Source organism: Charadrius vociferus, unplaced genomic scaffold (genome assembly GCF_000708025.1).
Source record: "Charadrius vociferus isolate BGI_N301 unplaced genomic scaffold, ASM70802v2 scaffold447, whole genome shotgun sequence".
Taxonomy (NCBI): Eukaryota; Metazoa; Chordata; class Aves; order Charadriiformes; family Charadriidae; genus Charadrius; species Charadrius vociferus.
In genome coordinates this window covers 186,675-199,729 of record NW_009649040.1, presented here as the reverse complement: position 1 = coordinate 199,729, position 13,055 = coordinate 186,675, and the positions used below count along the sequence as shown (strand labels likewise).

The 13,055-nt window shown below is 39.5% G+C and overlaps 1 protein-coding gene across 1 annotated transcript in view; it reads left to right on the top strand.

Annotated features, from left to right (window-relative positions):
• LOC104289024 (1-aminocyclopropane-1-carboxylate synthase-like protein 1) overlaps nucleotides 1–13,055 on the top strand; it is a 13,840-nt gene that overhangs the window by 636 nt on the left and 149 nt on the right. The window contains exons 3-15 of the mRNA XM_009887915.1: nucleotides 17–176; nucleotides 1,629–1,699; nucleotides 2,501–2,570; nucleotides 2,883–2,949; nucleotides 4,458–4,555; nucleotides 5,320–5,397; nucleotides 8,090–8,190; nucleotides 9,770–9,856; nucleotides 11,024–11,069; nucleotides 11,657–11,798; nucleotides 11,889–12,031; nucleotides 12,202–12,355; nucleotides 13,011–13,055. The exon at nucleotides 13,011–13,055 is cut by the window's right edge and continues 149 nt beyond it. Of these exons, the coding sequence (XP_009886217.1) occupies nucleotides 17–176; nucleotides 1,629–1,699; nucleotides 2,501–2,570; nucleotides 2,883–2,949; nucleotides 4,458–4,555; nucleotides 5,320–5,397; nucleotides 8,090–8,190; nucleotides 9,770–9,856; nucleotides 11,024–11,069; nucleotides 11,657–11,798; nucleotides 11,889–12,031; nucleotides 12,202–12,355; nucleotides 13,011–13,055 (1,262 nt within the window). The remainder of the gene's footprint in view (nucleotides 1–16; nucleotides 177–1,628; nucleotides 1,700–2,500; nucleotides 2,571–2,882; nucleotides 2,950–4,457; nucleotides 4,556–5,319; nucleotides 5,398–8,089; nucleotides 8,191–9,769; nucleotides 9,857–11,023; nucleotides 11,070–11,656; nucleotides 11,799–11,888; nucleotides 12,032–12,201; nucleotides 12,356–13,010) is intronic.

The following is a 13,055-nucleotide window of genomic DNA, read 5'->3' as shown; positions in this document are numbered from 1 at the left end:
CGGTGGGGTCGCAAAGCTCCGCTGGATCCCGCCAGCGCAGCGGGGGCGGAACGGGACCCCGGCGGGCGCCGTCCTCCTCCCGCAGCCGCCACATTGACAACGGCCGTCTCTTCCAGGGCATCCTGAATTTGGGCACAAGCGAGAACAAGCTTTGCTTTGACTTAATAGAGGAGAGAGTAAGTGTTGCCCTCTTCTGGCTGGTTGGGATTTGACCGCCAGTTCCTCTTTGACAATGTTGAGGTGTCGGGGTAATGATTTAGCGCAGGCAAAGTGACGCGTAGGGTGGGATGCTGAGGGTGCCGGGACTAACAGCTTTCGCCGGGAAGCATTCTTTGTATGTTTATATGTACTGCTCCGATGGAACACTCTGAAATAATTTGCCAAGTCGTATTTATACTGAAAACTTGCCCCTGCTTGAAAACCAGAATAATTTTGGTTTTGGTTCAACTTCATTCGCATGTGATTGAGTACGTGCTCCACACTGAACTCGTATACAAGAGGCTGTTCCCGTCTCAGCAGCAGATGTTGCTTCGGAACGTTGGCTGTCAGGAAGAAGTGTGGTTTTGGAGAGGAAAATCATGGCCTGATAAAACGCTTACTTGCCTGATGGCAAAGCCAAAACTTTCACTGAAAATGTTCCACACACAAAATTCAGACTTTAAGCGAAATTAAAACTACATCCTAAATGTTAAGCTGCTGTGCACGGCAGTAAGAGCCAGCCTCTGCAAGGCAACTAGGGGGTAATTGCACATTCCTTAAGGGCGGTACTTTCCCCAGAGTTGTTAACTCCAGTTCATCTGGAAAGCATTGGTGTTCTGCTCTGTGCGTTAGCAAAGCTCAGATCTGGTCACCAGGCCACCTTCTGCAGCTTCCACGTTCCCTCTTGCTTCTCCTTCCTACTTCCATGAGGTTCCATTTGCACTGCTGCATTTGCCGCGCTTGTGATGGAGGGTCGGGCGTAAACTCGATGTCCGGGTTGGTTAGCTGATGAGCTGGCAGTGCTGGCAAGTGGAGAGGTGTTTTTTTCTTAGGAGTAAACAAAAATCAATGCCACAATGAATATAGGACTGAGCCGGTTATTTTTTGGTGGGGTTTTTTTTTGGGGAGGGGTGTGCACCACTTTGAGAACAAGAAAGCCACAGCTGTTTTCTTCTGTAACAGGTGATAGCGTTGCTGTCACTTTTCTTGTGTTGGCTGGGAAGCTAATCAAAGTTGACACGTGAATTAAAAGCTGATATCATAAATATTGCAAGTGTTGTTTGAGCTTTGATATATCTCAGAAGTGGCTGCATAATCTCTTAGGTACAGCTGGGATGCTTTTCCTCAATGTGTTATTCAGGACTTGTTTTAATATATGACTGACTAATCCAACAAATAATCCTTTCATTTTTTTTTCCTTCGTTTTGATGATCTTTTAATGGTGTTTTGTAATATCTTCAAACTAAAAAAGATAAGTACAAAGTATAAACATAATTGTAACTCATGAATTTTTATAGTATCCATTTCCTTAACATTCCTGAATAATGTTTGGGGTTTTTTTAAAAAAAATAATCAAGTTTTACCCTGCTACAGCAGAACAGAAACTCCCAAGAATGCTGTGTTCCACAGTATCTCTTTCATGTCACTAGCTCACAAGACCTGACATGAATTATCTGGAGCCTCATCTTTTCCAGTATGCTGATCCACGAGGTACAAGAAGGTAAGAAGTGCATTTTCCCGTGGATCGCATCGCTTGTTGTCAGTGCTAGTCAGGGCTCGTGTGAAGCTGGGTGTGGTTTCATGTTTTGATAAGCCCAAAGGACAGGTGTGTTACTGTCACCTGCCCGCTGGCAGGCTTTTGGGGTCCTGTGCAGGAGTTATTTTTCTGGATTCTTGTTCTGTTTTTCTTCCCACCTTCAGTGTGCCCCAAAGACCTGCAGTGCCAAAGGTCAAAGATCCGGGAGCTTGGTGGCAAGCGAGAGGGCATGCATTGATGTGGTGAATCTCATTGATGTGGTGAATCGCTCCTGGAATGGTTCACTGTAGTCTCAGTGAGGGATAAACAGAAACTCGGGGGGCTGTGAAGAACAGGGGTGAAACACTGGCTCCCTGAAGATCGATAGGAAGTCCTCCATCGCCTTCACTCAGACTGAAAGCTTGTCTTGGTCTAAAGAATTGTCATTGACTCAGGTTTCACTGTTTCTGGTACCCAGGTTCTTGCCCTTTCTCCAAAAACGGATCCCACTCGGGCTCAAAGATGCTTTATTTTCTCATTTTTCTAGTGTACAGCAATGATAGTTGAGTGACAGTCACTGTTATTCAAGGTAACAGATGGCTTCTGTGTGCTTCTGTCTCACAAAATGTAGCACACTGGGTATCTGAGGAAGTGATATTATTTAGTCAAAATCTTCAAGGCTTTCATAACAGAATGAATTACTTGTTTGTTCTGTGTGTGTTTTGTGCTTTTCTTTTTTCCTGAGAAATACGTGACTGCTTAGTTGACTTTAATTCTGTATTTTAGCTTCAGAGAAGAAATTGCCAAATTTCTAACTGACTATACCAGAGCTGCAAAAGCACTGAATCCGGAACATGTAAGACGTGCTTTATCTTTGCATCTTACTCTTCTTAAACTGATAAGGATGAATAAATCTGAACACAAATATCAGCAAGGTACTCCAGGAGAGGGATATATGCAAGATTTGCAGAAGTCTTAGTAGTGTTAATTTTCCATTTGAAAAAGTGGGCAACGTGTAACATTCAAGGACTTGGTGTATAATCTATAAGGTGTACTAGTGTGGCTTTTTCTCTGTTTGGTTTTGTTTTTTTTAATTTAAACTAGACAAGTGCTGATATTTCTGCTAAATATTTCATTGCTAAATGAAAGTTTGTGCTACTTCTTTCAGATAACTGTTATGAACGGCTGTTGTGCTGTTTTTGCTACTCTATCAACTGTTTTATGTGACCCTGATGGTGAGTAAAAACTTCATTATTTTACTTAAAAGTGTTTATTAGTGATGAGTATAATCATATTGTGCCTTCTGACAGCCTGCTGTTACTCTAACTGCCTGAATGAAGCAAGGCATGGTATTTCTTTGTCACTGGCAGAGTGTCTTTGAAATAATGCCTCTGTTTCTGGAATGGTGGAAAATGTTTGAGGTATCAGCAGGCCCACTCACTTTCTGAAATGCAATCCATAGTTCTTTTAAGAGTGTTATAGGAAGAGGAGAAGAGTATCAAGAGAATACAGTGTATTTTGAAAAGTTATGAGAAAAAGAGGTGAGAACCATGGTGGAGGCTGGAGGGACTAGACACGCAGGGAGGAAGGTGTACTTGGTTGAAATCTGGGACCCAGGGTGAATTTGGATAACTGGTAGAAGGTAACACATCATAGACAGAATTTGGGACCAGGGAAGGGAGCTGCAGCAAAAGAGGGATTCTCCGGTCAAACAAGGGTGGTGGTGAGGTGGAGGCAGAGGTGGGAATGCAAAGCAGAAGGAGTGGAGTCCCGGGAAACAATCTGCTCACAGCAGAAGTAGACAGCAGGAGGAAGAAGAGAGCTCAGCAAGGGAAAATGGGTTCCTCACTGGTTTGGAATGAGGAAAGCAGCGCAGGCCTGCGGTACCGCACAGAGTGGGGAAACCCACGAAGACCTGCCAGGGGAGGAAGGTGAGAAGGATGACTTATGCGGCCTCCAGCACAGGAGGCTGTGCTGCTCCCAGAGCACCCCGTTTATAGCACCAAGAGCCCTTGGGAGGAGGATGGAGTGGTGGAGCGTAACGTGGCACAATGACGTCAATGGCATCAGCATATTGGTGGCCAAAGCGCTGTGAAACCAATGAGTTTTGTTTAGCTTGAAATGGTAATGTTTATTGCGGGCTACTTGTATCCGTGTCTATTTTAATACGTTCAGACTTCATTGTATTCGCACAGCTGTAATGGAAACTCTTCTGCTGGAACGCTTCCTTAACGTAGGAAGCCCACTCTGTCCCCTCTGACACCCTGTCACAGCAAAAAAAAAAAATGAGAAGGGAAACAAGTTCCGCAGTGCTGTAGGCTCCCTGGTGCAAGATAGCACTTTGGCGACCAGAAAGAAGTAGTTGAGGTTTGCAGCAATTCCAGAAGGAAAAGTGATAGTAACAGAGCATTAGCAAAATATTGAGAGCGAGATCATAATTTGTCATTATTATTAAAACAAAAAAAAATAAACAACTAGTTGATCAGGTCCGTTCCCTTTTACCGAAAATGTATATAACTGTTGAATCCGCTATTGCGAATGCTAAAGAAGAAAATTGGGGAAGAGTTCATGTTGATTGATGTATGCTAAATTTTCAGTTCTGTTTAAATATTGTTTTAGGCCATAGTGAAGGTTTTGAGATTAAATCAGATGTCAAATTCTTAGCTTGTCAGCATAGTCTGTTAGACTGTAATGAAATAATTGCTCATGAGAAATGTTTCCTTTCATTTTTTAATGTTTCTAGATGGATATCTTATTCCGGCTCCATACTATGGTGGTATAAATCCGAAAACATGGCTATATGGCGGGATACAGCCTGTTCACGTGCCCTTGTTCAGTGAGGTAAAGCTTTAGCTATTCACGTACATTAACAGACATTTCACAAGGAACAATCAAAAAAAACCTGAAAATGCAAACAGAGTCCAAGTGACGGGATGGGACCAGTCTGGCATTTTTAGGGACAGCCTGTCTTTCTCTGAGGCTGCAGCACGATAGGAGGCTGCTGTCATCAGATGTGTAGGATTACGATCGTTCCATGCAGGCCCTGTTCTGCGCTGACATGCTGAATTATAATTTGTCAGCTCGAAGTCTGTCACTCCTACTACGAGTAAATTCGCTTTGCAAAATTTTTCCCCTTAAGCACTGAAAGATGTGTCTACCACACACGTTGTGTAACGTTGGTTCCCCCTTTGAAAGCTCAGTAGTCTGTAAGGTAAGTCAAGGAGGGGTAGCATCCTTCATAAGGAAAAATGATACAGTCAAAGGGGAAAAAAAGTGGTCTTTCAAGTACACATGTTCTTCTCTAAGTCACTGATAGTGTAGTCTTGAATAAAGGCAACATTTAAAAACAAAATAATTGAATTATATAGAAAAGACGGATTTTAGTCTCAGATCCCGAAGTGATAATAGTGTTGCTATTGAACTGCTGTTTTCCCTCCTTGAACTAGTGCCATGAGAAATTTCTTTTGTTCAACCTTTTTATTTTATGAAAGCCAGTAGCAATTGTATTTTCACTAGGTGGGAGTGTTTCTTCACCGTCTTCTTTTTTATTTTCTTTATGTTTTTAATACTTTTTTATTCTTGTTGGGTTTTTTTTTGTTCTGTAGGTGACTGACAAAGAAAGTCGCCCTTTCCAGTTAACAGCCGAAAAATTAGAAGCTGCGTTACAGAGAGCTAAAAAGCAGGTATTGATAACTGATTTCCAATTTTCATGTTTTCCTAGTTATTTTTTAAAGAGCATATGTTCTTAGCATTAAACTATTCGTGCAGTTTCATCTGTGCAGATTTTCAGTCTTGTGGCTGAAGTGGGTCCAACTCTACAAACAGGAATTGAATTTATTTTATAATCTGGGCACTGTAACAAAATGCAGAGAAACTCCCCGACTCTGTTTTATGAAGAACAGATCTTAACTTTTGTTTCAAGACCAAGTTGCTCTCTCTGTAGATTTTAATTGAATTGGAAGTGCTGTAATCCATCTATTGTTCTGACTCTTAGAAGAGAGAATATGCTACTGTAACAATCCACTCGGTTAATTAAAGAAACATGTCTAATTTGATTTTGAAGATGCTTCTTCTGAGTTCCAGCTAACAAGGAATTGCTAGCAAACAAAAAAATACAAATGTAATTTTTCCAGAGTTCAGGAAACCTCATTAGTTCAAAATATTTAGCATGGTCAGTGATTTTATTCTGATGAGAACTGCGTAAATGAGGATATTATTTGTCATATTGCTTGTTAGGTACAATGGTTTAATTTATTTTTTTTACACTCCTCTCTGTCTTTGGAACTGCTTTTCTTCCCCATGGAAATGTTTGGGTTTGTGAGTGTCCACAAAATAATGCTCACCAGTATTTCAGGCTAAAATGTTTCCTATCCTTAATGTCTTGATATGCATAATCCACTCACTTCACGGAAAATTATAAATGCACTTAAGCGTAACTGTTTGTGCCTGTTCTTGAAAAAATCCAGCAGAGGAAGCACAGGCTGAAGAGTAAAACATTTTACCAAAGATGATGTGGTGGTGGTAGTGATGTTTCAAAACATTAAGTGGGATAGACTTCTTGTGTCTTCTTCCAGGATAGAAAATGAGGTTTAAGAATCGATAAAGCGTACAGTTACAAGGAAGGTCACTTATAGAGGTCAGTTGCAAGGAAGGTGGGGTATAAAAAAGTGGGTATTTTGGATAGAGGCAAATGTGTGCATAACACTTTTTTTATAGATACGTTGTAGCTGTCCTAGTTAGCTAATTGCTTGATCAGCATGGTGCCTATGTTTAGATGCCATCTGTACGTCTGTGTCATCTGTCTGTGCCTCTGCCAGCCTGTGTGAGCCCGAGCATTCAGACACTCCTCACTTGATGGGAGCAGAGGGAGGCAGGGAGCATCCCTGCTGTGTTACTGAGGCTGTCAGGCTTGAACTGGCTGGACAAGGTGCTGGATCACAGACCAGATTAACTCTTTACAGACTGTGTCATTCTTCTAGAGCTGCAACTGTTCTCATGAATAATATTTTAAACATCTGCTTTGGATACATGTAATATCCTAAATAGCTGGAAGAGCTAGACTAGGACAGCAGTTGAGAAACTGCTGTCCCACAGCAGCTGTTCCTATGAACAATAATGCCTCACTCGGCATCTCCTGCTTAATAATACACATCAGATGTCAAATATACGAAGTATCCCATTGTGCAAGGAGTACCTGTGGAGCCGCTGTTTGTGCTTAGTATTTGCATCTTATCTTGCTTTCAGGTAATTTCTTCTTGTAGCTGGATTCAATGTCAATACACCGAAAGTTCATTTCTTGCGAAGTTCTTGCTCACACGTTAATGATCAAGCAAATGGCACGTGGCAGGGAAAGCAAATATCAGGGCTTCCTCATCACGGAACTTGATTTCCTGGAGTTTCTTTAATCGCCTTGGGAGGAGGCTTGGGTGGAGTGAGAATTTGCAGTGGGTGAGGTTTTCTAAAAATTGCAGAAACAAAAAATACTGATTTAATTTCAAGTTTATTCCAAACATGAAGTAATAAGGCAACTCCTTATGTTGATATGTTTAAAGTCTTGAAAGTTACTGCTGTAGCCATTGCACTGTTCGACTGTGTACAATAAAAATGTATTTGCTGCATGTAGTTTATGTTAATGTACATTAAGGATTTTTTTAGCAAATAGGAAATAGATGATTTTCTGAAAAATACCTGTAGAGTTAAAAAGACTGGCTATGTTTGTACTTGTAATCTAATTTTTGATCATGTGGGGCCGTTCTTATTACACAGTAGGATATTTACAATCTCTTAGAATAGTTGAATAAAAAAACCCCAGAAATTCTGCACTGTTGATAAATATAATTAAAAAGTAATTACTTGCATAAGACCTCTGCGCATCTCATAGAATACCACGTAAATAATTTTTCAGTCTTCTGCAGATTCTATTCCTTGTTTAAAGAAACAAGCAACACTGAAAAATTAATTACTTGGCAAGTTATTAGATGTCAAAGTCCGATTTCTGTTCAGCTTTCCCATGTTTACCCATAGTAACTTTGCTCAGTCCTGGGAAATTATTTTGGAAGTATGCCTGTAGAACCAGTATTAACCTCTACAACACCATAATTTTTCCTGTTGATATCAATGGGTGTTTCAAATGAGTGCTAACCTGATTTTCATTTACTAATAAACTATTTAGTATGTTTTTTGGGGTGGTATAGGATTAATGATGAAACAAGGTTGGTAGCTGGAACCTTAGTCTGTATAGTAGTTGTATTATGCAATTAAATATTTTTCAAAAGCTGCTTTTCACTGAAGGGTTAACAAACTTCCTTGCTACATCCTTGCTAGTTGTTGGTTTGATTTATTGGTGTCTCCAACTATCAGTTTTTCTTTTTCCAGGGCATCCGAGTCAGAGCATTAATCCTGATCAACCCCCACAATCCCTTAGGGGACATTTACCCAGCACAGTTACTGAAAGAATGTCTAGAGTTTGCGCACAGGTTTGAGCCCTAGCACTAATTATTTGGTATTTCATTTTCTGTTAATGCAATATAGCAATGATGAAAAACCATCTTTGGTAATTGCCTGGTTTTTGCTTGTACATGTTTGGAGGGAGTAATGAACGGGGTCCTGAATCATGTTTCCTGTGTAACTATCTTATTTCCTTGGCCTTTTTGGGAACACTAGAATAAATTGCCTACCCTGGGATCTAACAGTGTCTTTCTGGATAAAATACTGTTGGGATTATTTTTGTTGTTTTATGTGTGGTGTAAACTTATGTCTGAAGTTTTGTAGCATCTTTTATAATTACTTAGCTTGAGATGTGCAAGCAAATCACTTTCCATCAAAGGAAGATACCTCTGAAATATCTCATCCCCATTCCACTTCTTTCATCCTGAACCAGCTCAGAGTTCATGTTCTAAGCTCTAACAGTCTCCTGAATCCCTTGGGTCCTGATGGAGAAAAACCACTTCCTTTTGAAAAGCATCTATATTTTTTTTTTAGGAAAAGATATATTCCTTTGTTATTTCAGTGAGCTGATGCCAAAGAATGACCGCAAAATCCGGTTCACACTTTGAATGCTAATGATACTTAGTTTCTGACAATCTTAAATGGAGTAGGTCGGTACAAATTGCTCATTAATTACCAAAGACTACTGCTGGTTTATTTAAATTTGAAATGGAATAACACAACATTCCTGCATTTTGGGCATGATTTTCTTTTCATGGAAACAGCAGAGGAGGTTGGTAGTATTCAATGGGCCACTTCCAGTTACCAAGTTTTTAAAAAGGCAGAGATACCTTTTCTCAGCATGCCCCATGGATTTAAGGATGCAACCAGTTTAAGCTGGTACTAAAATGATGTTGGAGGATAAGGATTAGAAACAATAGTTTTATTTTTAATGTAAAAACTGTTATGAAATCAGACCTCCTTTTAAAAAAATTATAGAATTCAACGATCAAATTAAATTAGGTTTGCTTAGAAGAGGATGCCTGCACTACTTGGGTGTTTAGAACCGTTCTGCAGTTTTTTCAGTATTTAGAAGTAAGTGCTTGTTGGTACCAAGTATGACAACATGGCTTGCAGTTTACTGTGGCTTTCACAGCGAGAGTGTGTTAAAAAGTTATCTTAAGTGCATGACAAGTCTCTTTTAAAATCTAACAAACATCTGCATTTGACTTCAAGTCTCACTGAAGAAATCTTGCAGGGTAAAGAAGTTTATAATATATTTTTGTGTTCATTTTAAATTTTAAGTAAGAGTTGGGTGGGACCATACATATTCCAGAGAACCATCGGATTGTGCATGCAGTTGGGTTTTGTTTCAGATTATATGGAATGGTACTGCTTCTGCGAAATACAGAATATGTATGAATAGAAGCTGGTGGTGCACAAGTGTTCACAGTACACCTTGTGACTTCTTTGTGTAAAATTTGTAGGGGAAATATACCAAAGTGTACCAAGTACCAAATAGGAGTCCTTATGGATACTTTGCTACAGCAGTAGTTGAGATTATACATATATATATGCAAAGAAGTTTCTTTAAAATATGTTAATATGCCTGTATTTTTCTATTTGTAGATATGAATTGCATGTAATAATGGATGAAATATACATGCTGTCTGTTTATGATGATTGCACCTTCACCAGTGTTCTTAGCTTAGACTGGTAAGTGTGATTTCGCAGCAGGGATTAGAAGATATGTAATCCTAAATAGAAGCCATGCCATTTTTTTTCGAAACTTCTGGTTAGCTAGCGTAACCAGAGTAGTTTGAACAAACTCATATCCAAGTCTTTGCAACTGTGAGACTAGTTAATACAAGAGATATTTAAATGGCAGAGCTCTTGCTTCCAGCTAATGTGTATATGGTACAGTAATAACAGTAAAAATTGACAGAGCCCCTAGTCATTTTGCCACTTTGCTTTTCTGTGTTGTTCCCTGTTACACAGCCTGAGTGCAAGGTTCTCGCTGTAATGATAATGGAGTTGCCAAAGGTTGTGCAAGTTACCTGCTATAATGAGTCTCCTCCCTGACTAGTGCGCTCTTGGGCTCTTAGTTTCCCGCAACAGGTGGTGGAAAGAATAAATGTTTCAAGAATATTTAAACCTATTGGTATCTGACTAATAAAACTTCTTTCCTCAAAAGTATGTGATTGTATAACTGCATAAATTTCATACCAATGGGAAATTTCCAAGTCCAACCAAGCTCAGTGAGTGACTGGGTTTTGCCTCACCCATATGAGATGATTAACAATAAATTAAGCCTAAAAAAATGCTTTCATTGTTGTGAAAGTTCAGCGAGCTCCATTAGGCTGAAGAAGGAAATTTCCAGCCTTGGCCCTTCTTACACAAAGTTACACAAAGGAGAAAAAAACCATCATCCGCAGTGGTACACTGAGGTGTATTTTGTTTAGTTGCACCTCACTGTATAGATGCATGCCCTAAAATGTTCACTGCTCCCTTCCCTAGCCTGAAACACAGCATAGTTGAGCAAACAAGTCTTCTGCGTCAAGTACAAGAGCAGTTGTACATTACTTACGGAAATACTACTTTTGTTTCGATATGGGTTGATCACTAACTGTGGAGTGGAAATTTTAACTGGACCATTACATCTTAGTGCAGATCCTTTCTGGGTTTGTTTTTTTGTGTGTGAATCAGTGCCTCATGCCTAATGTTTTGTTTAGAGATCTCCGAAAAAATGTCATGTCACTTTAATGGGTTATATACCAATTTTACTAAAAAACTACTACAATTTTACAAATGTGAACATTTTTGTAACCTGCAGAACTTGTTCTTCTATAGCAACAGTTCTTGTCATCTTCTTTTCTCATCCAGTTTACCAGATCCAGAACGGACACATTTCGTGTGGGGTTTTAGCAAGGTAGGTCAAAATGCTATGTTTGTGTTTTAAATTAAGATATTTCTCCACAAAAATTAGTTGGACTATTCTGACATAATTTGTGTAATTGGTGCCAAACTCAGTTTGTCTTTGTTTATTACTTTGTTTTCTCCTTTGGTAGCGTAAAATGTTAAAGTTCAGAGTTTAATTTGGGATCTACTTAACAGCAACAGTTAATGCATATGTATTAAAGGCATTGAAATGTATAAGCACATTTCAGATCTGTCGCATTTTGCCTTTTCTCCTGTTGGAGGGAACAGTAAAGTGACGACTGCTTAGAAACAATAGTGGGGTATAATGGGGACAGGCCAAGGGTATGAGCCAAGCATGTTTCCAGTTGTCGGCCTGTAAAGCAACCTTGTTAAAGCCACTGACCTCCCACCACAGGGTTGTTTAGAAGTTGCTGGCTGGTTTTTATCACACTTGGGACTCCATTTGGCAGCTTTTGAGACTTTACCCCAGAAAGGTTTTTTTTTCTATACATCGCAATGTCTCTCGACGTGGTGGCCTGACAAAGCACAAACATGAAGTAAAAATTGCACCTCGCTCTCTTCTTTTTGTCTTCCAAGGATTTTGGTATGAGTGGTATCAGAGTTGGAGTATTGTACACCAGAAACCATGAAATTCAGAAGGCTGTGAGTCGACTGGCTGTCTTCCATAGCTGTCCTGGACCTGTTCAGCACGTTCTCAGTCAATTCCTTAGGGACAGAGGTTAGCCATACTAGACGTGTTTCCATTGAACTGTTTTATTTTTCCGTTGCAGGTGGAAATGAAACACTTACATTTTTCTTGCCTTGATAGATTGGTTGGATAATGTGTTTTTTCCCACCAACAAAAAGCGACTTAAAGAAGCACAGAATATTCTTGTGGATGGGCTTGCAGATGTTGGAATACCCGTGCTCAAAAGTTCAGGAGGACTTTATGTGTGTTGGCAGCTCAGAAAAGTATGTAGGAAAGTATGTAGGAAGTTTGAAAAGGGGTGGGAAAGTAAAACTTGGAAGTGTAAAAATCACTTGTGCATGTTGTTAAACACTGTATCAAGTCCTGGAAAATCCTTTCAATGAATTTAAGCAGTTGTTCAGCCTTTAATAAAAAAATTATTTTCTTCTTTTAGTTCTTAAAATCACAGACATTTGAAGCCGAACTTGAATTATGGCAGAAGCTCCTTGATAAAAAACTCCTGATTAGTCCTGGAAAAGCGTTTTTTTGTTATGAACCTGGATGGTTTAGACTGGTTTTCTCCGATTCTGTAGATAAGATTTACTTGTGTAAGTGGAGTTTACTTCTAATATAGCATGAAGTAGCATGCAAGTTCTAAGAAATGTAAACATTATAAATAATTAATTCAAACCTAATTATTCTCACTCAGCTTGTGAGGGGCCTGCTTAGAGTTTGTATGAACTGAGAAATACTAGATTGACCCAGAGCATGGGTTATAAAGGACTTACATTGGATTATGTGAAACCTCTAAAACTTTCAGAATTTAATTCTGAAATTTATTTTTACTCTACCTAAGGAACAAAAGTTTATGTGAAAGGATTTTTACTCTGTCAAGTTATGCCTTAGAACATGGGAATTCCCCACTATTCCTCATTTTTATGTGGCTCATGTTAGATATGAAAAACATATCCACCTCATGCTGTAAAATACTTAACCTTGAATGAATGTTCTATATTGTTGGCATAGTGGATGTTTGTGAAGCATATAGAGCATATAGAGTTGTAAAAAAATGTAGATTGAAAGGGAACGCTTGGGTCATCTAGTCATCTTCCAGCTCAAGGCAGGGCCCGTTTCCAAGTCACAGGGCAGGTTGCTCAGGGCCTTGTTCAGTCAAGTTTTGAGACTGTTTGAAGATGGAGGTTACAGAACCTCCCCGAGGAACCCATTTCAGTCAGTATTTTCCTCTGTATTTCCTTTCTACAGGTATTCAGAGACTTGAGCAAATGTTGCACAGTTACGCTGCTGAAC